This window comes from Myotis nattereri (assembly GCF_964212035.1).
Source record: "Myotis nattereri genome assembly, chromosome: 2".
Classification (NCBI taxonomy): Eukaryota; Metazoa; Chordata; class Mammalia; order Chiroptera; family Vespertilionidae; genus Myotis; species Myotis nattereri.
The window spans coordinates 9,922,737-9,949,562 of NC_138076.1; the positions used below are offsets into that span (position 1 = coordinate 9,922,737).

Below are 26,826 nucleotides of genomic sequence, written 5' to 3' on the forward strand. Positions count from 1 at the left end.
GAGAGAGAGAGAGAGAGAGAGAGAGAGAGAGAGAAGAGAGAGGAGAGAGAGAGGAGAGAGAAACACTGATGTGAGAGAGACACATCAATTGTTTGCCTCCTACATGCACCCTGAATGGGGTCAGGATTGAACCCTAACCCAGGTACGTGCCCTTGACCAGGAATTGAATCCGAGACCCTTCGGTGCATGGGCCGACGCTCTAACTACGAAGCCACGCTGGCCAGAGCACGTACCCCCGATCTGCACACACGCACGGGTGTTACCTTTGCAGAGACACACAGCCGTCCTGCGGTGGCGGGGCGTCACGAAGCTCAGCCTGGCCGTGCTGTGTGTGGACATCACATTTTCGTCCACAGACACCTTCTCGTCACAGAACCTCCGTGGGCAGTCCAGGCCCGCACAGCGCCTCTGGAACACGTCCAGGATCCTGACGCCAACGAGGTCCTCGATGTCAGCCACGGAGGCGTTGATCTTGTGCAGGAGCTGCCTAGACGACACCTGGGCCCCAGCCGGCTTCTCTATGAAAAGTAAGACGTCCAGGTGGGGCTGGGGCTCCGAGGGCTGCAGGCTCACGATCTGTATGTCGCCCCTCCTCACACCCAGGACGTTCCTCAGCGCCCGCTGGACGTTGCGCCAGTAGTCCCCCACGAACTCCTCCGGCGTGAGGTTGGCGAAGCGGATGGCGATGGTGTGGTTCAGCATCTCCTGCGTCACGGGGCGGACGTGCACCGTGATGTCGGCCACCGTCGTGAACCTTCCGTCGGTCACGCTGACGTTGAGCAGGTACTGCCCCAGGTCCAGCTTCTTGTGCGCGATCAGCTTGCCCCCCGCGCTGGAAACGGAGAACAGGCCGTCCATCTGGGGATCGAGGCTGTAGGTCAAAGTGTCGTACACGTCCTGGTCTGTGGCGTGAATCTTCCCGATGACGCCGCCCGCGTATTCCTCGCCGACTGCGGTGATGAAAATCTCCAGGGGCAAGATCGCAGGCGGGTAGATGCTCTCCTCGATGACCATGATGTCCACGTGGGTCAGGGACCACAACTGAGGCTTTCCATTATCGGCCACCTGGGAGAGGAGGAAAACAAGAAATCACCACTGTCCAGATCACTGTTCACAACTTCGTAATAAAAATGTACTTACATTGCTTAAGTTCTTAAAAATGACCAATTATTAGGTTCTTTTTTTCTCCCCATTAGACGCTTATCAATGTCTATGATAAAGTAACCAAATGAAGCAATGGGCCCCAGAAATGCATGGAATAAAAATGAAGGCAGGGCGGAACACGAAGACCACAATTCTATACATTTTGTTGTCTTCTCATGAAACGTGAGCTGTTTACATACAAGAAGGTAACGACAGAAGCAGCTCTTCTCCAGGAGCCCACAGGAGAATCCTGCAGGAAGACGTCAGTACCTTCACACGCAGTGAGTAGTGATCTCGCACTTTCCTCTCGATGGCGGCTGCGGTCAGGAGGACGCCTTGCTGGGTCACCTCAAATGCGCCGTCATCGTTTCCGCTCTCGATGGCGAAGAAGAAGGGGGGGCCGTTGTGAGAAGAATCCTTGTCGGTCACCACCAGCTGCAGCACACTGAAGCCCACAGGCTTATTTTCCTGCACAGAAAACAAAATCAAAATAAACCCACAACTTTCAACAAAACCAAAATCTGTTTCTGTTTGTTTGTTAATCCTCGACCGAGGACATTTTTCCACTGATTTTTAGGGAGAGTGGAAGAGGGAAAGACAGAGAAACATCGATGGGAAAGAATCACATCGGCTGGTTGCCTCCTGCTTGAGTCCCGACCAGGGCCCAGGCAACCGAGGCACGTGCCCTTGACTGGAATCGAACCCGTGACCTTTCGGTCCGCAGGCTGGACGCTCGATCCACTGAGCCAAACCGGCTAGGGCAACAAAACCAAATCCTTAGAGCAAGAGACATGGGCAAGTTTCCTATACTATGAAATATATGGAAAGCAAAATCTTACCGCTGCTCCATTTGACAGGAAGAGAGAGAAGAAGGGGGGGGGGGGGCTGTGATAAGGAGGAAGGGAAAGGGGGCTAACGAGGGAGATGGGAGTGGACGGGGGCATTGTGGAGTCGGGGAGGGATAAAGTGAAGTGGAAGAGGAGGGGAATGGAAAGAGGGGTGTTTGGAGGAGGCGTGGGGGTGGGGGTGGGGGTGGGGGTGGGGTGAGGAAGGTCAAGAAGGGGAGGGAGGAAAAGAGGGACAGCAGAACTTAAGATTAAGAATCAGGCTGATATAATGAACAACAAACTGCTGAACAAAAATAGAGCCAGAGACATAGAAGCATCGAACAGATCATCCAAGCCTAGAGGGAAGGCGGGGGGAGCGTAAGAGATCAACCAAAGGACTTGTATGCATGCACATAAGCATAATCCATGGACATAGACAGTAGGGGGTGAGGGCATGTGCTGGGTGGGGGGCGGGGGGAGGTGACAACGGCAGGGGAGATGTCAATGGCGGGGGAAAGTAGACATATGCAATATTTTAAATAATAAAGAATTTAAATTAAAAAAAAAAAGAAAAAAAAGAATCAGGCTAGTGAGAATATCTTGGACACCAAAGCACAAAAGGAGAGAAAAGCTTGGCTTCGTCATGAAAACGCTCATCTGTCAGTCTCGAAGAAGACCCTCTCCTTTGACCCATCTCCTGTTTCTGAGGTGCAGTCTTTGGGGAAGAAAGGCATTTCAGAGGAATAGCTGAGGCCAGTGAAGAGCTCATCTCCAAAGGGCCGTGTGCCATGAGCCCCCAGCGCCCGAGGTACCTGGATAATCACGCTGTAATTCCCCTGGGCGAAGACCGGCGCGTTGTCGTTGACGTCGGACACGTCGATGTTCACGGTGGTCGTGTTGACCCTGGGGGGACTGCCGTTATCGGACGCCTGGACTGTGAGCGTGTATCCTGAAATCTTTTCGGGGACAAGACACAGAGACGGCGTGTCCGTTTTCACAAGGCCAAAGGACGGGATTCGATCAGAAATGTACTCCCGACAACCGGGAAGGGCAGATCTGAACGCCCGTCACCATTTGCTATGTCCTGCAAGTGGCAATTCCCCAACCTACAGCAAGTTCACTGCCAATAACGGAGCTGCCAAATGGCTCAACAGAAAACGACACCAATGGTGACTGGATTCTCTGATGCCCCCTGAATACCTACTCATTCTCTTCAAGTGTTCAAACGTGAAAAACTTACGGACCTATTAACAAAAATTAATACAGAAACGTAATTCAAACGATGAGAATAAAATGCTAATGGATCTCCACAGCTGTCACGAGAAGAAAGGCAACCTTTCCCAGCGCTACTCTCAGCCAGAGGCAGACAGACGTGAGGCGCATGTCCTACCCGAGCGCTTGCCGATTTCAACTCCTCAGGACATTCCACATCCCCCTCCCATCAGTTTTACCCTTGGACTGCCTACAACCCCAGAGATCTTCCCGTCATGACGTCCTATAAAAAACCGAGTCCAGTAAGGCGGCTTCCTTTCCAGGGCCGCTCCCTGCTCAGCTCGCCTTTCCCGGACGAGTGGTGGGAGGCGCGGGAACGCTGTCCACATCCCGAGTGTGTTCTGCAGCCCTTCTCTCAGCACCTGTGGTTTCTCGAATGTTTGCTGTTGCTTAAAACCCAGCTTCTGGCTCCATGAAGTGCCTCAAAACACTGGAGCCAACACTAATTTCCTCCTGACTATACCCTCAAGTCATCTCAACTTCAAGTAGGAAGCACAGCTCTCATACTCTCACTGTATTTTCATACTGTTGTTTTCAAGTACTTCTATTGTGCTTGTCAGTTGGGAAGGAGGAGGCTGGCTCTACCCTTTGGGCACTTCCCATCCCGCTGGTGGGTCTGACTAGGAGGCACGTCTAGGTACTGATTTTGTCATCAGTGAACAACGGGAGCCAAATGTTTTCGCTTACTGTTTCCCGGTCTAGAAGTTTGGTCACTTTCACTTCTCCTCGGGTGGGGTCGATGGTAAATGGATTTCCTTGATTGCCGTCTATGATGGAATAGTGGATGTGGCTGTTTAAAGGTCCATCTGCATCATCAGCCATCACCTAGAAAATAGGACAATCTCGCTTAGGAGACAGCGAAGAAAGGGACTGAAACCTTTCAGCGAATTTCTGGTATCAACACCTAGCTGTTATAAGGCAATCTACATAATAAAAGCCCAGTGACTATTACAGCAGAAGACCAGAACGACTAGTCGCTATGATGCGCACTGACCACCCGGGGGCAGACGCTCAACACAGGAGCTGCTCCCGGGTGGTCAGTGTGCTCCCACAGCTGGAGAGCCGCTCAGCCAGAAGCCGGGCTCACAGCGGGTGAGCGCAGCAGCGGTGGCGGGAGCCTCTCCCACCTCCGCAGCAGCACTAAGGAGCGGAGAGTCAAGCAGTAAGGGGTGAGCAGGCGGGCGATTAGGAGCGAGGGGTCCTGGAATGAGAGAGGGATGTTGGGCCTAAACCAGCAATCAGACATCCCCCAAGGGGTCCCGGATTGCGAGAGGGCACAGGCCGGGCTAGGGGACCACCGTCTCACCTCCCCCTCCCCCCGCACGAATTTTGTGCATTGGGTCTCTAGTTACTTATAATAGAGTCAGTAATTGGCTTAACAAAAGACATTTCCATATCTTCAAAATATATTCAAGTAAGGCCACTACAGAAAAGCTGGATCAATCTTACTAAAGCAAACAAACAAACAGAAAAACCTCTTGCAGTGATCCAGGAGAAGAAAACTGTAAGGAAAAAAATACATACTGTGCCCACCAGTGTGGCTCAGTGGTTGAGCATTGGCCTATGAACCAGGAGGTCACAGTTTGATTCCCGGTCAGGGCACATGCCCGGGTTGTGGGCTCAGTTCCCAGCAGGGGATGTGCAGGAGGCAGCCAATCAATGGTTATCTCTCATCATTGACGTTTCTCTCTCTCTGTCCCTCTCCCTTCCTCTCTGAAATCAATAAAAATGTATTTTAGAAAAAAAATACACACCGTAAGGACAGGCTGCTCCAGAACAGCGTCCTCGCTGACCACGGCCGTGTAGGTGTCCTGGCTGAACACCGGCGTGTTGTCGTTGATGTCTGTCACATTCACGTTCACAGTGGCCACGTCACTCAGGGAAGGGGTTCCTCCATCAGTGGCTTCCACAGTCAGGTAATACTCGTGAGAGCTTTCGTAATCCAGATTCTCAATGATAAATATGGCCCCTGTACGGAAAATCAAAATTACTCCCGTGCTTTAAAATGCTACCGCTTACTCAGGGCTGAAACAGGCACTTGTAAATAAATGGAACCTCCACTTCAAAAGTTTACTTCCCTTTTATGGATGTTTTCTAATTTCTAAACTCACCGATTAGAATTATAAATTTGCCCATCCCTGATCCTTATTTATGTCTCTTATTTTCCTTATATTCTTTGTGTTAAGTTATTCTCCCAATCAATACCATCAATACCCCACCTATAAAAATGGCTATTTGCCTTATCTCTTCTCAATCACAGACTTCACTGTAATTTAATAAAATAAAAACATAAAAATCCTTCTTTTGGCTTTGTTTTCTTTTCCTTCTCATACTTTTTCTTTTATGGAAATACACATCCTTTTTTTAAAAAAATCACTAGAATAACTACATCTCATCATTTTAAAAATCCCTTTGATTTAACAATGGTTTAACACCTTTCCTTTTCACCGCTGTATTGCCCATACTACTTACAGAGCCCTAAAAATAAGTTTTAAGATATGTGTTAAAAATAAATTTTGAAATAGCATCCTCATACACTTACATCCCCCAGGAAATAGTTACGGACAATTAAATACGATTTGAATGGAGCAACTTTTTACAATGTGCTAACACTTCAAGCGATGTAGACCACAGGTTACCACGACTAGGGAAGTATTAAAGCAGCAAGAGCCTAAACTCCGATGACTTTTGACCTTGTTGGCAGTCATCCCATCAGTGTGATTGAAAGTACTCCACCTGTTATGCGTACCTGGCATAATAAAAAAGTCATCTTTCTGAATCATCAGATGCCCCCATAGATGCTAAGATCAAAGAGGTGGGGGCTGCCATTTCATGTGGGAAGCTACTTCCCATGAGCTCCATACGGGGATAAAACGGAGTCATTATACAAGGTCCTTTTCTATCCTCCAGTCTTTATCTTCATTAAGTTATCTCATCTTATATCTGTATCTTTACTAAATCCCTCAAGTGAGATACTTTAATTTTCTATTTAAAATTAATTTGCTTGTAGTTATAATGGATATATCAGAAATGTATCTATTATGTGGAACCATATTTTGAAGTCTTTGAAACCACTTTAAACCCCACTTAAAATAACAATATAAAGGAAACGTGAGTTTCATCTTTTTAGAGTATCTACTAACACTTTATGACCAGTCCCTCTACATCAGGCCGAGTGCCGGGCAATCTACCCTTTACGGCAGAATAAAGGGCGTCATCTCATTTATTGGTGAGTCACCTGTTTTAGAATCGATGCTGAATTTCCCGTGTTCGTTTCCACTGATGATGGAGTAGGTGATGTCTGCGTTTGCCTCGATGTCCCGACTGGCTGCGTACACTTGAAGGATTTCTGTTCCCACCAGAACGTCCTCAGACACCGAGGCACCGTATTCGCGGTATTCGAACACGGGAGGATTGTCATTTATATCCAAGACGGACACAACCACGGTGCCTGTCGCTGTCAACCTCCGTGGCAGGCCCTGGTCTACGGCTTTCACGGTGAGGGTGTACACGGCCTGCAGCTCTCGATCCAGAGGTTTCTCCAGCTGGATGATCCCAGACAATTCATTGATGGAGAACTGCCCGTCCGCAGAGTTAATCAGAGAGTAGGCTATCTTCCGATTCAATCCTGTAAATAGAGGACATCACGCCAGAAGGCTCAATTTTAAAGAATTTAAACAAATTATATTTTTAAAAATACATGTAACATACATATTGAAAAGGAAAAAGGCTAAAACACATTCTTTTAAAGGTCATTGTGATTATGACCTTAAAAAAGTAAACTTCTAGATTAACAATTTACTGAGTTAAAGTAAATATAATTTCGTAGTTATCCAGCTTCCTAAGACTGTTTTATATGAACTTATGCTATAATACTCAGATGTTTGGTTTTTTTTTAATCCTTAACGGAGGATATGTTTATTTGTTTATTTTTTTAGAGAGAGGAAAAGGAGGGAGGGGAGGAGGGAGGGGAGGGGAGGAGAGAGAGAGAGAGAGGAAGAGAGGGAGAAAAAACATTGATCAACTGCGTCCCATATGTGCCTTGACTGGGGACCAAACCGCAACCATTTTGGTATACAGGACGACACTCCCAAGCCACTGAGCACCCGGCCAGGACCCCCAGCAGCTCTTTTAAAGTCTATTTATTATTTACCTTCAGTGACAAAAGTAGCATTTCTGCTATTCTTCTACTTACTCAATATTAATATGACTGAAGAAGTTATTTTTATTCTCTGCTATCAAAATGCTAGACATCCTAGACTTTTATTTCTCCACAAAAACTTGGAAGGTTTGTAAAACTGTGAAATATTGCATTTGTTCCTATGATGCTAAAATAATTTTATGTCACTAATGGTTTAGTCACAAAACAACACTTCCCTAACTCAATGAGAAATGAAGATCAGTCAACATAGTCACTAACCAGAATTGTAGGGACACCACAGCTACCTAACAGCATGTTCACTGGGCACAATTCTGAGACTGCAAATACTCATTAAAAGTGAACTCATGCCCTAACTGGTTTGGCTCAGTGGATAAAGCGTCGGCCTGCAGACTGAAGGGTCCCCAGGTTCGATTCTGGTCAAGGGCATGTACCTGGGTTGCAGGCACACCCCCAAGAGGGAGTGTGCAGGAGGCAGCTGGTCGATGTCTCTCTCTCATCGATGTTTCTAACTCTCTATCCCTCTCCCTTCCTCTCTGTAAAAAAATCAATAAAATACATTTTTTTAAAAAGTGAACTCATTATTCTAAATATTTCATTCCATGTTTAAGGCCAAGGAATGAAACAACACAACAATGAGGAGTTACTCAACACGCAGGAGGTATAATAAATCCGCGGCCCGAATCTGGGATGTGTTTGGAAAGAGAGGCTCCTAGGATCTGGGAGCACGTCGGGGGTACCTGCATCCGCGTCTGTGGCCTGCACTCTGGTCAGCAGCGTCCCGGGCTCCGTGTTCTCGAATACGGTGATGGTGTGTGGATCGGCGGAGAACTCGGGGGCATTGTCATTCACGTCTTCTAACGTGAGCACCACGTGCGCTTGACAGAACCTTCCCCCTCCATCGGTGGCCTTGACGAGAAGGTTGTAAACCGCTTGCTCCTCGCGATCGAGGGGGGCTAGTGTTTTCAGTTCACCTAGAAACAAACAAAAATAAATGGCCTCCCTTGAAATTTACGATGTGAACCACGATACCAAATGTTACGTCTTCCCCTTTTCTCTTACATTTGCTAAGTCTGAACAACAGCCTTCCGTTGGACAACAGTTTTGTCCATGACAGGGCCAGCGGCTGTGTGAGTACAGTGAGTTCCAGGTTCCAACCTGCCAGGTGCCAGCTCTTTAAGTCCCAAGGATAGCAAAGCTGGGGCCTCTTGCAATATGTATGTCACAAAACAAAACAGCTACCGGATTTGCCAAATTTAAATGTTTCTAGATGACTCAAAATATTAGATTCCTATGTTCATAATTAGTTCTTTGGTGGGGGACAGATTAATAGAACACTATTTCTGGACCCCAATTTTAATAAAATACGAATTATAAGAGAAATACAACTATAGCACAATTTAAAGATGAATCACACATCGTGAGTTATTTTAATGAATATGCTAAATTATGACTTTATGGTCACGTAGTCATGAAAGCAAGCTATATATAAAATGGAGACAGTGAAAGCTTAAAATATACTTTAACATCGTGAGGTTTTCTTTTATTTTTAAAAGTGATAAAAACGACTTTAAATCCTTGGCTGTTGACTTTTTATCTCCTCCCACATTTTACACGTTAAGTTGCTGTTTCGGTTTCTAAAAGATGGCAATTTTGTAGCAACCAAGTACATTTTACATGAACAAAATGGAATTTCAAATTCTGCGAGTGGTCTAAAACTCCCAACATATACGATTTTGTTGGAGTACAATTAATTCTGGCCCAAACTCCATCATTACCTGTATCTGGATTTAGGTTGAATTTTTCTGCTCCTGGACCAAACAAGGTGTAAGTGATTTCGGCGTTGGACCGGATATCTGCATCCGTGGCGGCGACCTGCATGATCAACTTCCCGGGGAAGGCATCTTCTGGAATCGTGTCTGAATACAAAGTCTACAGAGATTGGAAACAATACAGTCAACATGAAACACTGACAGCATGGCTGCCGAGCAAGTAACAGAAAAGCAATCATTTCGCTTTGGCCATAGAAAACATGGGAAATGACTAACGTTAAAATCCAAGGAGCTTTCAAAAGGATTTTCCTTATGAAACGAGGAGGAGCCATGGAACAGTGAACAACCCGATGTTGCCGAGTCTGACCTGACATTTAACTACTGAGTTCTGAACGCAGTGCTTTATGACTTGGACCTGGGTTCCTATTCAGTTTAAATTCTTATGAGACAATATAAATAGTGCTCTACATTGCCCTAAAGATCGGAGAGACCAGATGCCTGTTATATCGTATCTACTAATTTCCAATACTGAAATCTATTGCTGGTAATCGTTCTTAACACAAATCCAAATACAGGCAGTTCAGAAAGAAGCGATCTTCGATCTTCGTGTCTTGGGAGAAAAAAAAGATTCCCCCAGACCCTGTGGGTGAGTGAAGCTCAGGCCAGGGCTCTTCCATCACCAGCTCTAACCTCTCTTCATATCCAACCGACTCTCAAACGAAGGGGTGTTTCCTGTTCCAACTGTTTAGAAATCCATGCCATAAACCACAACATAAGACAGCGATCACTCCTGCCCAAGTCCACACCCTGCACCTCCACAGACAGCTCTGCTCTGGGTCATTCATATGAAACAGCGGCTCCATAGCTGCAGGAGCCGCGCTGTGAACCCTGTAGTTTCTCTAGTGCGTTAACAGTGAGTGTCCCCAAAACTGTAAGCGCAAAAGCGAGCTCTGTTTGAAGAACTGCTGGCCAGATACTTCCTCCAAAGTAAACTCTTCCCCAAATGAAGGGAATCGCTTCCTGAAAACTTTACAGGGCATTTTTAGAGTTAAACGCAACTGCAATCCGGCTCATAATTGATAGCATTCTGAATAAATTTCAAACTACTGGAGCACGCCCTGAACCAGTTCCGAGGCTAGCCCATCTCTTGCCCCATTGCACACTCGCCTCTGCTTAAACAGGAAGAGGTTATGATATGAAACACACCGAGTGACACCACGGCATCCCACCACTGTCCTACTGCCCACCACAGTCCTGCTGGGTGGTTCAGGAGAGAAACCTGGACTCGTAATCTAGAAACTTAAAGAGCAGCCTACCTTTTCACAAACTGGACTGTTGTCGTTGGCATCAAGGACTTTCACTTCAACAATAGCTTTTGATGAGAAGGTGCCATCAGTTGCGGTGATTGTCAGAAGATAATTGTCCCTTTTCTCTCTGTCTAGAGGTTTCTTTACATACACCTTCCATTCATTCTGTATATTTTCAACGGCAAACTGCCCCAAAGGATCCCCTCCTATTAAATCAATGGAGAAAGATGACAGTCCAACTTGTTAAAATAAAGAAGGAAATACGTGATAGAAAAAATAAATTATAGAATAGATATATAATGTTATGGTTTAAAATAATTAAGTTGTTTTTTTTAATTACATTTGAATTTGGTCTATGACCTTCCCCATTAAAATTTGTATTTCAATACAGCATTCAGCCAAATAAAATATAGACTACTAAATAATACATTAGCCTACATTGAAACTATAGCTTTTCTTTTTAATTACTGCATATTTATTATACACGAAGATAAAGTTGAATAAATGAGTCATACAAATAAAAAAGGTATAATGAAGCAACTATTTCCTTTGCACAGGCAAAGAACTTGAAATATAGCTAAATGGTGCTATTTCTCCTTATTTTAGTTTTACTTAACTAAAATCATCCCTTCACCTTCTAATTCCCATAAAATACATATCTCAGCATTTATGCTTCTAATGTATTTAATTTTAAATTAAGCCACTGAGTTGAAATGTTTTACCTGTTATGTAATAGGCTACTTGTCTGTTAATTTCTTCAGAATCGGCATCTGTGGTGCTTAAAATGGCAATGACACCGCCCGGTGGGTCATCTTCACTCACGGTCCCTTTATAAATCTCCGCCGTGAACCGTGGGGGGCTGTCGTTGACGTCGGTGACGGTGACGTCCACCGTGGCCGTGGAGGACAGCTGGACCTTCTCCCCGTGGTCCGATGCGACCACCTTAATCTGGTAACTGTCCCTCTTCTCATGGTCGAGCTCCTTGAGGGTTGTAATCCAGCCTGTCTCCATGTTAATGGCGAAAGACTCGATGACCTCTACGCTCTGGGACTGATCTAGGCTATACATAACTTGGCCGTTGGCTCCCGAGTCCAGATCCGACGCCCTGACCTGGATGACTCGACTGCCCCCTGGCTGGTTTTCCACAATAAAGGCCTCGTACGGGTTAGACTCCAAGACAGGGCTGTTGTCGTTGGCATCCTTCACTTGGATGCTGACGTCCACAGAAGCCACCACCTCGTGGTCCCCGTGAGCGCACCTGGCGAGGATGGAGAACTGGTACCACTTGGTCGTCTCGTGGTCAAGGCTCTTCTCCAGTTTCAGCCTCCCACTCTGCCTGTCAATCACAAAGAACTCGTCCCTGTTACTCTCGGGAGTATTCCCCTTGACGAGGCTGTACAGGACCGTCCCACTGTGTTCCGCTCGGATGAGATCGATTTCGGTCCCGATAGGCATGTCTTCTGAAACGGTGTAGGTGTAAAACGGCTCTGAGAACTTGGGGAGCCGCATTTCTGGGGGGAGTACCTTCACGTAGACGGGAACAACAGACTCCCTGGGCGGAGACCCGCCGTCCACAGCTCGCACGAAGAAAGTGAAGACCTCGTCCTCTAAGCCAATTAAGCTTTCCTTTGTCGTGATGATGCCAGACAGCCTGTGGATCTCCAGGTTCTCCTGAACACTGTCAGAATCGGCCTCCAGGGCGTAGGTGACATCGGCGTTGGAGCCCTCGTCGGCGTCACTTGCAAGAACTTTAATGACGGATGTGCCCTTGGGAGCATCGGACCCGATGTTGACCTCGTACCTGGTGGCTCGGAACTGGGGTGCATTGTCATTGTCGTCGGTGAGGATGACGTTAACGGTGCAGAACGCAACCTTTCCTCCCGCATCCTTCGCCATTAAGCGGACTGGGATCACTTTCTCCGCTGGGATTTCTCGGTCGAGTTTTTCCAAAGTAAATACCTGTCCTCTCTCATTGGTGTAAAACCTGTCTCTGGCAAAGTCATTCACAATGTGGTAAGTGATGTGGCCGTAAACGCCAGCGTCCCCGTCCGTCGCTTTCACCGCCGTCACCAGGGTGTGCACGGGAGCATTCTCCGCGAGCTCCACTTCGTACTCGTTCTGAAGAAACACGGGGCTGTGCAAGTTGCCCCCAGTGACAGTCACGTGAACCTGCGCCGAACTTCGGAACACGCCATCCGAGACGGAAATGTTAAGACTGTAAAATGGCTTCAAGGTGACCTGGCGGAGGTTGGAGAGCGTGATAATCCCCGTTTCACCGTCCATGACAAAACTCTTCTGATCATTGCCGGACAGAATGGAGTATTCCAGCGTGTCTGCGTCTGAGCTGTCTGCATCGTAGGCTTTGACGCAGGTCACAAAATGCCCGTGCGTGGCGTGCTCGCTGATTTTGGCCTCGTAAACCTGTTGGTCAAACAGGGGCGGGTTGTCATTGAGGTCCGTGACATCCACCGTGACCGCCACCTCGCTGCTCAGCGGGGGCATGCCGCCATCCACGGCCCTCACGGCAATCCTGTGCTGCCGGACCTGCTCGTAATCCAGCGCCCGGACCAGGGAAATGACACCCGTGCTGCTGTCGATGTGAAAATGATCGTGACTCTTGCTGTGATTCCCAGACATGTGGTAAGAGATTCCCCTGTTGGGTTCCGAATCCGCATCTGTGGCTCGAACACGCACCACCGAGGTCCCAATGACAGACGCCTCCGACAGCGTGGCGGCGTAGGCCTGCTGAGCAAACACGGGGGCGTTGTCATTGATGTCTTCCACCACGATGTCCACAAACACCTCGGCGTGCGCCCCCGTCAAGGAGTCGGTGGCTCGGACGCTCAGTTTGTAGGCTGGGTGGGCCTCAAAGTCCAGGGGGGCGATGACGTTGATGACGCCGGTGTTGAAGTTAATGGTGAACTGGCTAAAGGGATCGCCGTCGGTGATGCTGTAGAGCACCTTCAAGCCCTCGGGACTGTTGGCTTGCACGTGGACGACGGGGCTGTGCACCTGGATATTCTCCGGGATCTCAGCGCTGTAGAAAGGCTTTTCGAACACGGGCATGGCTTTGTTCATCACCGTGATGGGAACGATCACTTCAGCCGAAAAGGCAGGGTTTCCCCCATCTTTTGCAACCACGGTGACGAGGTACTGTTTATTTAAGGTGTCGGGTTCGAATTGCTTCTTCAGTGAGATGTCACCCGACGGCCCGATCTGAAAGTGCTCGTGATGTTCCTTCAGGTAGTAGTGCACGTCCCCATTCCTGCCGCTGTCTCTGTCCACGGCGGTAACGTGGCGGATGGTGTGGCCTACCGCGGCGTCTACCCTGACGACGGCGTAGTAAGGGAGGTTGACAAACACCGGGGCGTTGTCATTTTGGTCTTCCACGGTGACCTTCACCACCACGTGGGCCACTGCGGCAGGCCTGTGCTCCTGCGTCACCTCCACGACCACGTCGAAGGCCTCCTGCTGCTCCCGATCGAAGGGTATGCCAGTGGTGGACAGGACTCCCGAGGTGCGGCTCATTTTAAACCTGCGATCGGGGTTGAGGATGTGATAGAACAAGGGCTCGTTGATCGGATTGCCAATCGCAGTAATGACAGCCAACGTCCTGGCTTCGGTGGAATTCTCCTTCACGGTCGCCGAGTAGAAATCCTGGGTGAACTTCAGTTGACTTTCTTTGCTCTCCTTCACGTGGATTTTCACCGAGGAGAAGCTTGCGAATCTGCCGTCAGAAGCGCGGACGGTTAACTCGTAGCGGCTTCTTAACTGAGTTGTGTTTTGCACCGTGATCGAGCCCGTCTTGTAGTCCATGAGAAACTTCTCCCCGATGTTGCCCTCAGTGATGGAGTACATTATCTGGGAGAAGGCGCGAGAATCGGCATCGGTCGCATTTACCGTGATGACTTTGACGCCTTTGTATGTGGGCAACAAGAGAGAGGCTTCATACAAGGACCTGGAGAACACAGGAGGGCAGTCATTAATGTCAATGACACGGATAGTCACGTTAGCTGCGTATTCAGCAAACAAGCGCGGTGTTCCCATGTCATGCACTTGCACGGTAAAGCGAAAAGTGCTTGTTTCTTCATAGTCCAAACTCAGTACTGTATGAATAGCACCCGTGCTAGAATCAATGGCAAAATATTTGTGTATCGATGGCTCAACGATGTGGTACACAAGCAAAGCATTCGACTCCTTGTCAGCATCGGTGGCTCGAATCACTAGTGGGACGTTCTTGTCTGTGAGGACCACGCTGTTCAGGGAAGCCGACTCGCTGACGAGTCCTGTGTATTCTGTTTGCATGAACACAGGCCAGTTGTCATTTTCATCCTGCAGATGCACGAGGACCGTCGTGTTAGTGGACAAGCCGGCCATGTTGGTTCCTTGGACTGTCAGTGTATAAATGGGCAAAGTTTCAAAGTCCAGGGCCTTCTGAGTGATGATACTTCCAGAATGTGGATTAATGGAGAATGCATCAGCTATGTTTCCATCTCTTATTTCATAGACCACCGATGACTGACTGTGGGCTGTAACCATTCCGACAAAACTCCCAATGCTGATGGTTTCACTAATTTCAACAGAATATTCTTTAGACGTAAACCTCGGAGCGGCATTGTCAGCAATTGTGACAAAGATGTGCACGGAAGTGATTTCACTCAGGGGTGGACTGCCTTTGTCTGTAGCTTTAACCATTAGGTCATATTCCACTTGGTTACTTCGATCCAATTCTTTGGCAGTTTTGATAGAGCCCAAGATGGGATCGATTGTAAAAGAATTTCCAATATTTCCTGGGAGGGGAAAAAAAAAAAAAAGAAGCATGTTAGAGAAAACTACAGGGATCAAATACTATTTGGAAATACAGAAATCAATGAAGATAGCTTTAAAAATTATATTCTGAGATTAAACGGAAATTCAGGGGTTATCAACATTTGAATGGAACTTGTCTCAAATTTTCAACTTGTTTCATTTCTGTCCAACTAAAATAAGGCAGACTAGTCAGAGTTCTGTCCATAAATTATGAAAAGTAAGAAACAGAAGAAATATCACTCTGGATCTAACACCAAACACACTCTCTTTTGCTTGAACCAAGAATGCGCTTATGGAAGGGTATGGCTACCTTTCATAAAGCAGTTAAGTTCGTAATTTTCCAAGCGTTCCCTCAAAAACCCTTTAGAACATACTTATATTTCAGCATTTATCACCTGAAAATACTCAAGGTTCTCATTCATTATAAGAATTTAACAAATTTCATATTCATTAAGAGAATTTAACAAATTTCAAGAGAACTGTCCCTTATGTTAAATATTCAAGGTACTGATAAATAAGCTTGTGTATAACTTCTCCTACACGTTAGAGGATTTTGGTAATAGTCTCTTCTGAATCATGTTCAGGTCAATGTATCCCCTAAGTCAGTGGTTCTCAAGTGGGGGTGATCCTACCCAGAAGGGGATGTTCAACAATGCCTGGAGACATTTTTTTTAAAATATATTTTTATTTATTTCAGAGAGGGAGAGAGAGACAGAAACATCCAAGATGAGAATCATTCATCGGCTGCCTCCTGCTCACCCCCTGCTGGGGATTGAGTCCACAACCAGGGCGTGTGCCCAGACCAGGAATTGGACCATGATTTCCTGGTTTATGGGTCAACACTCAACCACTGAGCCACACCAGCTGGGGTTTCTGGAGACATTTTGGGTTGGCACTACTTGGGGGAGAGACCAGGGATGCTGCTAAACTTCCTGCAGTACACAGGACGGTCCCCAAAACCAAAATCTGTTGTTCAAAAAGTCAGCCATGTTGAGGCTGAGAAATTCTCCTCTAGCACCGATTGTTTTACTGGCTTTTCCTGCACCTTTTCCACCTGCACTGTAAACATGTATTCAGCCACAAAGGCAATTCTGCCAAGTCCTGTTGTTGTATAGCACCGACTGAAATCTTTCTGACAAAAACCAGCAGTTGACTATAGCTTAGCAGTTACCTATCTTTTTGAACAGATCAAGGCAGTGTGAGAGTTCGACCCATCCATGAACCCTTCATCCCTATTCTGTTTTATAAACAGGAGTCCAGCTCCCTTATCCTAGACATAGAACTGCGTGTGTTTTTCCCAAATGAACTATTACACTCACCCCCAAAACAAGGCTGACTTGCCACTTAACTGCTTCCTCCAATTGCTTTCCTCCAGGTTTGCAATCGAGTGCGGCCCTTCAAAGAACAGCATGACTTAGTGTGATTTGCAAACCAGGGGATTAACCAAGCACTTCTTTCTCCACCTCATTACTAGGAAACGCTTCCTCTCTGGCCTTCATTTCCTTCCTTTAATACATTTTCCAAAAAATCCATGATAATGTTTTCTGAGGCCCGACCGAGTCTGGTTTTCATTAAGCCTGCCTGGCTCTGCACCCAGGGCAGGGGCCCAGGCTTCTCCAGGCTCCTGAGCTCTGAGCTAAACCCTGGCCCATGGACGGGGTCGCGCTGTCTCTGCCAGGCCTTGCAGACACGGGCCACGGCCTGTCTGTGTCTATGAGTCAACAATCCCAGATTCTCTCTCTTACGCAGTCATCACAGTCCTCTCTCATCCTGCCTGCGCATCACCCCACCTTCCAAAACTGTGACGGGCTGTCTGGATCATGGAGGAGACTGCGAAAACCTTCATCCCCACTCCTTGGACTTCCTTCTATCTGTCCTAAAAGAGAAGCTGACCTACTATATCTTACACTCATTCATCTTTGTGCATTTCTCTCTTATCTTGGATAGTGAAATCTTTTTTAATGATATATTTTTATTGATTTCAGAGAGTAAAGGAGAGGGAGAAATAGAAACATCAATGATGAGAGATAATCATTGATCCGAGGCTGCCTCCTGCACGCTCCCCACTGGGGATGGAGCCTGCAACCCGGGCACATGCCCTGACCGGGAATCGAACCGTGACCACCTGGTTCATAGGTCGACACTCAGCCACTGAGCCACGCCGGCCAAGTGGACAGTAAAATCTTAATGCTTCACGTACACAAGGCCTCACATTCTTTATCACCTGGAGTTGCCTGGCTTTGCTAAAGACAGTTCTGATCCTGGCATTGGTAACAAGTAGGTAAACAGGAACCCAGCCAGTCAATTAATATATGGATCCCACAGAGACCACAGCAGAAAGCACAAGATTTGCAGATGGGAGAGCAACGTGGTGTTTATTGGAAGAACCCCGAGGGCTGCTGAGTGGCTTGGACATGCCGTCTGATCTAGTAATAGACACGCTCACCAAATACTGAAATACACGTATGTTGTTTGTGAGCGAACTCACAGGGCAGGGGCGGAAGTCTGTACTCGGCTGGGGGCTTAGTCAGTCTCCTTAGCTGGAGATACGGTGATTTCTAAAGAGCCTTACACTGTCCTCACTACTGGAGCCAGGCGACTATCTGAGCAAACGTGCACGCGTGCGCTCATTAGCTACGACTGTATTACACACGCACACCCCACAGGGCATCAGAGAGCTGCGCACAGGAATCCGTGTCTTCCCACAGGGACACGCTGTGGATGCCGACCGCCGGCCAGTGCGGCCACCTCTCTAAACTTCAAGTGCAACGATAGTGAACCTAAGTTTGGGGAAGAAAATCAATTCTGGTCAATAAGCATATTTACTGAGAGGCTCCTATTTCCAGGCGTTCCAATGGTTTTGAAGTTACAATTATCTACTTTCAAAAAATAAAGAGAACACGAAGCTGCCCAGAGTACGGCGCTGAGCATGTGTCTCCAAGCACATAACTCAACTGCTACCGAACATACCCTTTAATTAATTCCTTTTCCCCTGAAGACTCCTCATCAGACCCAACCTTTTGCTCAATAAATCGCTGCTAATTAAACATGCCGTGTGATGGCCTGAATTCATAACTAGTCTTTTGAACTTTATTAAATGTAATCTGAGAGACATTAGAAACAGGCGATTATGAATAAATGGTAAGTGAGCGGCCACAGGACCATTTTATAGTCCCTGCTGTTCGAACAGATTCACACACACACAATTCCATAGCATTTAAGGGGAGTCATTTCCTATAAAGTACTTGTTCAGCACTATTTTTATAATACCAAATCGAAAACAGTATCTTTGTAAAAGTCCAAGGTCTGTGCTGGAATAGGCCCTTGGTATTATGTATTCGCTGAGTGGAGATACAGTTCCATTCTTGGAATACCAAGTTACTAATTCCATCAGCCCTACAAGCATTTAAGGAATGTGTATGCCTTCAGTCGGGCACCAACAATCATATTTTAACCACCCAGTTGTTGAAAATTATGTGAAAGCTAAGGGAAAGTTTAACATTTTCTCCTACACAAACCCAGCCAGTTTGTCTGCGGGAAAATTATTTCATTGAAGTGCTCGGGCATGCACACGTGGAATGTGCTGCTTTTTTAACGGCGACATTTCTGAACCAGTGGGAAAACCTCCATCGTTAGGCAAGGCACTAACTACATGAAAACACATCTTACTGCTGCAACCATGGGCAGCAGATGAGGTCTTCCTTGTGAGGAATGGACTAAATTCGGTCGCTTTCAGTGAAATAAATGAAACTTCAAATATATTAAGAAATAAAAACAGTTTGACCACAAACTACATCAACAAAGTGTTTGTTTTTTTTAATTACTATCCATTTGCTTGGCTTTTGGTGATATGATTTAATAGCTAATTGACACCTCTTTGAATTCTAGTGCCTATGATAGATGCAATTTCTAAAAATGTAGCAGTATGGACTTACAAAAAAAAAGGCAAGTTAAGTGGAAGATCTCAATACTTTAAATTCATTATAAAGGCAGAACAAGGAGAGAGACTTTGTACTAACAATGACATGAAGACAGAGAACTGAAAAGTGCTTTCTCATATTGAATCACTCCTATCATTTGGCATGAGCAGGAAAAGCTGCAAAGCAAGGCCATTTCTGACTGCACACATCAGATCTCTAAAGTAGACTGACCCGTCTCAAGCAAGAACATGCCTGTGTGGACCAATGGCGACCCCTACACCTATCAAGTTCGAATATGAATGTGCCCAACATGGCACCTGCACATGAAATGAGCTCAATGAGACCCTGGGATGAATACATGGGTGGCTGAATAGCAGCATTCAGCAGAGAACAAAAACACTGCTTGGCCACAGTGCTGCCCTGTGATGCTCCTCCTTATAACCCCCGGCAAGACTCAGATCTCCTGCCTTATCCTCCCTGGAACTGCCCACACTTCCAGCTGCCCTCCCTGCCCTGGTTGCCTCTTGCCCAGCTCCTCCTGCCCCTTCAGCTTTCCAACATCTCTGAGTCCAAATCCCACCCCTGGGGACCGACCGCGCGAGCCATGAGTGACACGCAACTGTGCGAGCTGCATGGGGGTGACAGTGGCAGCAACAGTAAACCCGGAAGGAGCAGGGGCGTGACCCTCTCTCTGTGAGATCTGAGTGGGTCATAATTGGAAGAGTCAACAGTCCACCACGAAATCCCTGCTCTGCCTAGGAGAAAACACTCGCTACAAGTATACAAGTAAAGCACTGCATTAAGAGGCCAGCATTTTCCTAAGAACGTTTCCTAGTTTAAGAAGGAAAATGATTGTGTGGTGAAAAAAAGTTTAGAGCCCGGCTAGTGTGGCTCAGTGGTTGGGCGTCGACCTATGAACCAGGAGGTCGCAGTCAGATTCCTGGTCAGGGCACATGTCTGGGTTGTGGGCTCCATCCCCAGGAGGAGGAGTGCAGGAGGCAGCCACCGATCAATGATTCTCTCTCATCATTGATGTTTCTATCTCTCTCTCCCTCCCTCTGCCTTCCTCTCTTAAATCAATAAAGATATATTTAAAAAGTACAGCCCTAGCTGGTTTGGCTCAGAGGATGGAGCGTCAGCTTGCGGACTGAAGGGTCCCAGGTTCGATTCTAGTCAAGGGCACATGCCTGGGTTGCAGTCTCTATCCCCACTTGGGGGTGTGCAGGAGGCAGCCAATCAATATGATTGTCTCTCATCACTGATGTTTCTATCTCTCCCTCTCCCTTCCTCTCTAAAATCAATAAAAATATATTTTAAAAAAATACAAGTTTAGAAATACTAAATTGGCCAAATCAAGTTTTCTTTGTGGTAGGACCTCTCAGCTTTGAATTATGCTAATATCGTGAGTCTCCAAGCACTTGACCCAAACTTGTTAGGACTCTATCCTAGCTTCCTAAAGAGCTAGAACTTAAATTGTTTTCTCTTTCTCCTAACATGTAAGCTCCATGTAAGTAATTTTCGCAGTGATACACAGAAATGTTTTAACCTCCGGAACCAATTTTAGAAAAGAAGAAACAGACGTTTAACAAGTGCTAAGTTATGAACCTCTGGAGTGCTCCCCAAGTACCTGACTCGATGGAGTACACCACTTCGGCATTCCTCCCCTTGTCCTTGTCCAGCGCCGTGACCTGCAGCACCACCGAGCCCACCGCTGCAGATTCATACACCCGCCCTTCGTAGGAGGAACTCGTGAACCAGGGCGCGTGGTCATTCGTGTCACTGACATTCACCACGATCCTTGCAAAGTTGCGCTTCACAGGGACATCTTGATCTCGTACCTGAAAAAAATCAGCATTATCAATCCCGTTGGAATTTTCCTGACTTAAAATCCCTCTCAAATGCATGAAACCCTTCAGGACTGCAGGGTGGCCGGAGAATGGGCAGAGAGCCGTACCATGACGGTGAGGACGTGCCGGTGAATGGCTTCGTGATCCAGTGTCTCCGAAGTGTAGAGAGAGCCAGTTGCAGGATCCAGGCGAAACTTCTTGAGACTCAGCGGATCGACGCTACTCTGCAGGGTGTAGATGAGTTTGTTTTTCTCATCCTTATCCACAGCACTGATCTGCAAAATCTCTGTTTCTGGCGCGGTGTCCTCAGGAATAACGACTTCATACTTGGATGTAGAGAACTGCGGGCGATGGTCATTTGTGTCTATGACTTTGATGAATACCTATAATGACAGAGCGAGTCACACAGTAATATTCCTAAGTCTGACATGTTAGTACATAACCAGTGACTCAGATGCACATTTTTAAAAATTGATTTCTTTTTAGCAAAAATGAAACGCAAACATGAGAAAAGTAACAAAAATCAAAATATCGTTCAATTTTTCATTGGTATACTATTTCTATGCCTGAGTATGATAACGAAGACCTCTCTAAATTCTTGAGGCTAACGTTGGAGAGAAAATGTAACACCTTTCACACATTTCCTTACGAAATGCAGCAGAGTTATTTCTAGATTCCTCAGATAACGATTACAGAGAAGTTACTTTCCCAGGTTTACAGAAGACTAGTTTCCTGGATCAGAGTTGAATCTGTACCTATCATTTTGCTGAGTGAGGATAATACTAGACTGTCACAGGATCCAAATTTCTTGTTCTAATCTTTGAGACTCCAACTTCTTATCGACAGATTATTTTTCTATTTATGGAAAAGTAAGAAATGTGCTTGCAAATTCTTATCTTTTTGTGATCGTAAAACCTATGTATCAATAGTAAATACATCTACTTCCTAAAAGCAACTGAAGTACAACGAAAAGATAAACTCTCTTAAACATATCGGCATCGAATAAAAACCTTAGAGGAAAAAGGCTGATGTTAAGAAACTCAGTCCCCAGTAAAATCCTTTTACATGCCAGCAGGATTCATTTTCAGATTGCAAAGGCATATGTGGATGAGGCACAGTGGAAATCACCACTGATTATAACACGGATTTACAGTATGCGCAAGAAATCTAGGCTTCGTTGGTGCGTCTGGAGAAAGGGGTGTGCTAGTCCCGATGGCACGGGAGGCCTGGGCCCGAGGAACGCACAGGTGAAGCTACCAACACACCGCCCCAGGCGTGTGAACCAGGGCCTGTGAGAGAAGCCGGTACCAGCTCTCAGAGAACGCCAAGTCCATGATGGATCAGACTTTATATGAATACTAAATGCAATCACCAAGTGCAGAAAGGTTTTATGTGACAGTTACGTAAATATTTAAAACTACGGAGGCCTCACTCTTCAATGTCAACGGTGATGCAGAAGGGATGGCTCTAACGGCAATTTCTACAGATTAAATCATTATGCATTTACTCCCACTATAGATTTAAAGATCATTCCTCTCATGGAGTGTTGGGCAGACATCGTGTTATCCTGCTCCCAGATCCATTAATCACAAGTGAGCAGGAACCGCTGAAGGAAAACCAGCCATTTTCGATCAGGCCATTCAGCCGCGACATTGGCTGGGCACTTACAGGCCAGCGCTGAGCGTGTAAAATAAATGTGGCGATCCCGCCCGCAAGAAGCTTTCAACCTCCTGGGCCATGCCCTGTACCTACAAAGTCTAATGAGGTTTCATACGCGACCAAGTAAGCCTTTCAGAGAAGCTCTTCAGGAGGAAGTAAAGCTTTGCTTGCCTAGGCCTTGGGTTGGTAGATGAGTGCGTATTTATTCGGGTAGGAGTGAGATGCTAACGGGATTTTCAGAACGATGTTACCAGTTATTTTACACAGCCCTCACCAAGGGAGCCAAGGCTTTAACCAGCTTCAATGAAAACGACTTGGACAGCTCATCCCTCACCAGGGACACATTTTTTTGTAATCCTCACCTGAGGATATTGTTTCCACTGTTTTTGTTTTGTTTTTTTAGAGAGGAGGGTTAGAGGGGGGAGAGAGAGAAACAGCGATGTGAGAGAGACACACATCGACTGGTGGCCTCCCGTTCGCACCCTGGCCGGAGCTGGGGATCAAGTCTGCAATGGACGTATGAGCCCTTGACCTGGAATCAAACCGGAGACCCTTTGGGCCGATGCTCTAACCATTGAACAACCGGCCAGGGCATCAGAGATAGTATTTTATACTAATACAGTTGAAAAGGAGTAAAATATGAAAATATCTTGATAATATAACAATGTGTGGGTTTCTTAAGTCTTCTTTCAAAAATTTCTCGGGATTTGCAGTTAATTTTATTTCTGCAAATAAAAGTCCTGGGTGTGCACGCGTGTTAACTACAGCAACATGGTAACTTCTGATCGGAGAACCTCGGTGTGTGTGTGTGTGGGGGGGGGGGGGGGCAGAATGAACTGCTCATACTCTCCTCTGACAAGCACCCCCTCATCCTCCGCTAACCTGAGTCAGTATCGTGCTGGTTCCATCTGTCGCCTCGACTGTGAGGTTGTAGTCTGATTTCTGTTCCGCATCAAGAGGTTTGGCAACAATGATGGTGCCCGTGCCCTTGTCCACATCAAAGTGACTCTCATAGTTGCCACCTGGATTCAATTAGGACAAACAAGTAAGAACAGGTAACAGGATGAAAACCTGCTGACTATTTTGTGGCTTTTTAATTCTTAATGCCAGTAAAACAAAATTTCTGGTATATAATCAATATTGGCCAAGGTGATTCCCAGCGCTTTCATTTTGAGAACAAGGAAGGGCAAGGACAAAGGCATCCCTTTTAGAGACGCAGAGTGGAGACCTAACTGTCAAGGCAACAACTAAGCGAAAGGAAGCAAGAAAGCAACTCTGAAAAGAGGAAAACATTGCTAATATTGCCCATGAATGACTGCCAATTTGATTTTTCGGGGGTTCTAAATATATCTTTAATTTATGTGGCAGTAGCTATATAAGATATTTGGTAACCAACGTTGGCCATTTAAAAGTTTAATTATAAAAAATAACAACTGTAACACTTTGGGCATATTGCCCTAATAAAATACCTATTAAAAAAAAATGTTGACTTGGAAAAAAATAGCGATAGTTATCAAGAATTAGCCATGACTCATATGAAGTATGTGAAATTTTTTCCATTGTTGTCAAAGAGAATGAAGCAAACGTTTCTGTGCTACTTACATTATCCAAATACAATGCCAATTATATATTCTTGACAAACTTTTCAAATCCATTGAACTTGAGATACTTATATCAATGAAATGGAATGAAAATGTCTTAACATCACAGTGAAGTTCTATTACTAAATCTTACCAAAAAGCAAAATAGCACACACACGTGCGCGCGCGCGCACACACACACACACAAAGCAAAGTCTTCAGTTAAAACGAAGGATCTAGGGATGGATGAGAAGTTGGTATGTTTGCAATTAAAATGGATGACCGCGTGCACACTATGAAAAGAAAACGCAATGAAAGGGAGGCCCTGGAAATAAAAGTTCTAAAAAAAAAAAAAAATGATGCTTTTTATTGCAGATCTCATAATCTGAGACAAATTATGTGATCTCAGCAGATACCTTCTGCTGTACAGTTCAGGTCACAAGTCATCTGAAAGATGTAAAACACTTCTCTAGCCAGTGTGTCTCCTGGCACAGCCAAAAAGAAGCAAGCAAGCATGGAAGAAAGCAGAGAACAAGGCAGAGCCGTCAATCAGACCGGTTCCAAAGGCAGGCGGGGTTACACGGTGATGTTAGAGGCTGCCCAGGAGCAGCCTGCTCATCTGGAAACGGGATAGGAATTAACAGACAGCAAACGAACTGTTCTGATTGCAGTGGACTATGGACACAATCTCATTTCTTGTCTTTAAAACTAACCTGTAATGGTTTCATAGGTGTTGATGACATCCACAATTTCATACATTGACCAACATGATGAACAGAGCCTAACTGTCTAGTGTGCAAGTTCAAGGGGGAAAACCGTACACAGTGCACCTGTGTCGCTCAGCCGATGGCCGACCAGCTCGACTTGCTGACACAGCATCTGGGGCTATCGTGGCTGAGAGGTGGACGAGGGAAAAGGGACATGAAGTCCCAATAGTAATGCGTGCTTCTGATCTTAAATATCCTTATCATTAAAATAGTGTGAAGAAACCATAAAAACGTGTCAAAGTCTAATGTGAACTTTTGAAAAGTATGTTGGAATAGGTTATTAGATTCTATAACTACGCTGAATTAAATGACAAAAAAAAAACTGGTTTAGGCATGTAATTTAATCTAGTGAATCTTGCTTCCTACTGAAAATGAGGTAAATAAAACTTTAAAAGTCACGGTTGCCACTATCGTTTTTAAGTTATAAAATTAAAAATTTTAAGCTTATTCTCTATAAAATACCGATGTGTGACAACCACACATAGTTATTTTAAACATTTAAATCATATCCACTGAAAATGGTAATCTGCCATATGCTATGTTTCAAGAGGGAAAAATTAAAAAGCTATATTTTGGGATCAGAAACTATACTTTTGGACCAAAATGCTTAGATTTCCCTATAAATCCTTGATGTACTTTTAAAAACCTTAATTTTCATATTGAGATGGTACACATAGAGCACCTATTTTAAACAAGTTTAATATATGTTGGGTACAGAGGCAAACTTTGCAATCAAGATACCGCAATTTAAAACAAATTGGTCTTATTCCCAATTTTACATTTCTGAGACATGCACAAAAATCAGCAGAGCATAAACAGGTTCTCCACAGTATAACCATGACAACTATGAGGAACGCTTACCAATGATGTCAAACCAAAGAGGGGTGCCAGGCGGCTCAACAGCTATCACTCCGATCATGTGAGCAACGGGGTCGCTTTCCATGACAGTAAAGGTGAAAAACGATTCTTCAAAGGAAATTGGCTCCGGGGACGGTTTGGGTTTGGAGATCCATTCAATATGGAGGCGAGTGGTTGACCACTTCTGGGGGCGACCGTTGTCCACTGCCTTGATCTATATGAGCAGAGGGGATCAAAACGGCAAATTATTAGGAGCATCCCATCACTGAAGCATGGATTGGGCTGGTCTTAGACTTGAGCCAATTTCAACCATTTAATATCTGTCTTTGAATATTCCACGTGTTTAATGCTTGATCAGAAAGCATCCTCTTCAGGCCACACTCAACAAATAATAACTGGAGTGACAACTGCAAAGAGGAAAACAAACCCATACTTCCCACTGTCATACTGAGGCCATTTACGGAATAAAGTTATAAGAGAACGAGACCAAAGACTAGATTAATAATAAATGTTTGTAAGACATTCAAAGACTCGATCTTCACTCACTGAAAGAATATCGTATTCTCCAGCTCCAGAAAACTTCTTGGATGACACCAGTCCGGTTTTGGGCTCAATAAAAAATTTTCCGTGCTCATTGCCCTCTTCGATGCTGTAGGAGATTTCTGCGTTGGGACCTTCATCTTTGTCGGCAGCGATCACCCGGTAGATGGGATCGCGCTTGGCGTTCCGGTCTCGGTCCGGCTTTTCTCGCTCTGGGAGTCTGATCTTGTAGAACTTTTGCAGGAACTGAGGTTTGTTGTCATTTTCATCAAGGATTTTCACAATCACTCTTGCAACAGTTGATTTGGGGGGACTACCATTGTCTGTCACGGTAACCTATTTTTTAAAGGTGAGAGATCAACAATG

At 45.8% G+C, this 26,826-nt stretch overlaps 1 protein-coding gene across 1 annotated transcript in view; it reads right to left on the reverse strand.

Annotated features, from left to right (window-relative positions):
* Positions 1-26,826, reverse strand: part of FAT1 (FAT atypical cadherin 1) — a gene marked incomplete at its 5' end in the record, with an annotated part of 97,528 nt that overhangs the window by 16,559 nt on the left and 54,143 nt on the right. The window contains 15 exons of the mRNA XM_081083140.1: positions 264-1,065; positions 1,414-1,611; positions 2,783-2,926; positions 3,930-4,067; positions 4,997-5,211; positions 6,481-6,870; positions 8,142-8,375; positions 9,180-9,333; positions 10,490-10,686; positions 11,203-15,270; positions 20,837-21,047; positions 21,164-21,439; positions 23,598-23,737; positions 25,924-26,134; positions 26,467-26,796. Of these exons, the coding sequence (XP_080939266.1) occupies positions 264-1,065; positions 1,414-1,611; positions 2,783-2,926; positions 3,930-4,067; positions 4,997-5,211; positions 6,481-6,870; positions 8,142-8,375; positions 9,180-9,333; positions 10,490-10,686; positions 11,203-15,270; positions 20,837-21,047; positions 21,164-21,439; positions 23,598-23,737; positions 25,924-26,134; positions 26,467-26,796 (7,708 nt within the window). The remainder of the gene's footprint in view (positions 1-263; positions 1,066-1,413; positions 1,612-2,782; positions 2,927-3,929; positions 4,068-4,996; positions 5,212-6,480; positions 6,871-8,141; positions 8,376-9,179; positions 9,334-10,489; positions 10,687-11,202; positions 15,271-20,836; positions 21,048-21,163; positions 21,440-23,597; positions 23,738-25,923; positions 26,135-26,466; positions 26,797-26,826) is intronic.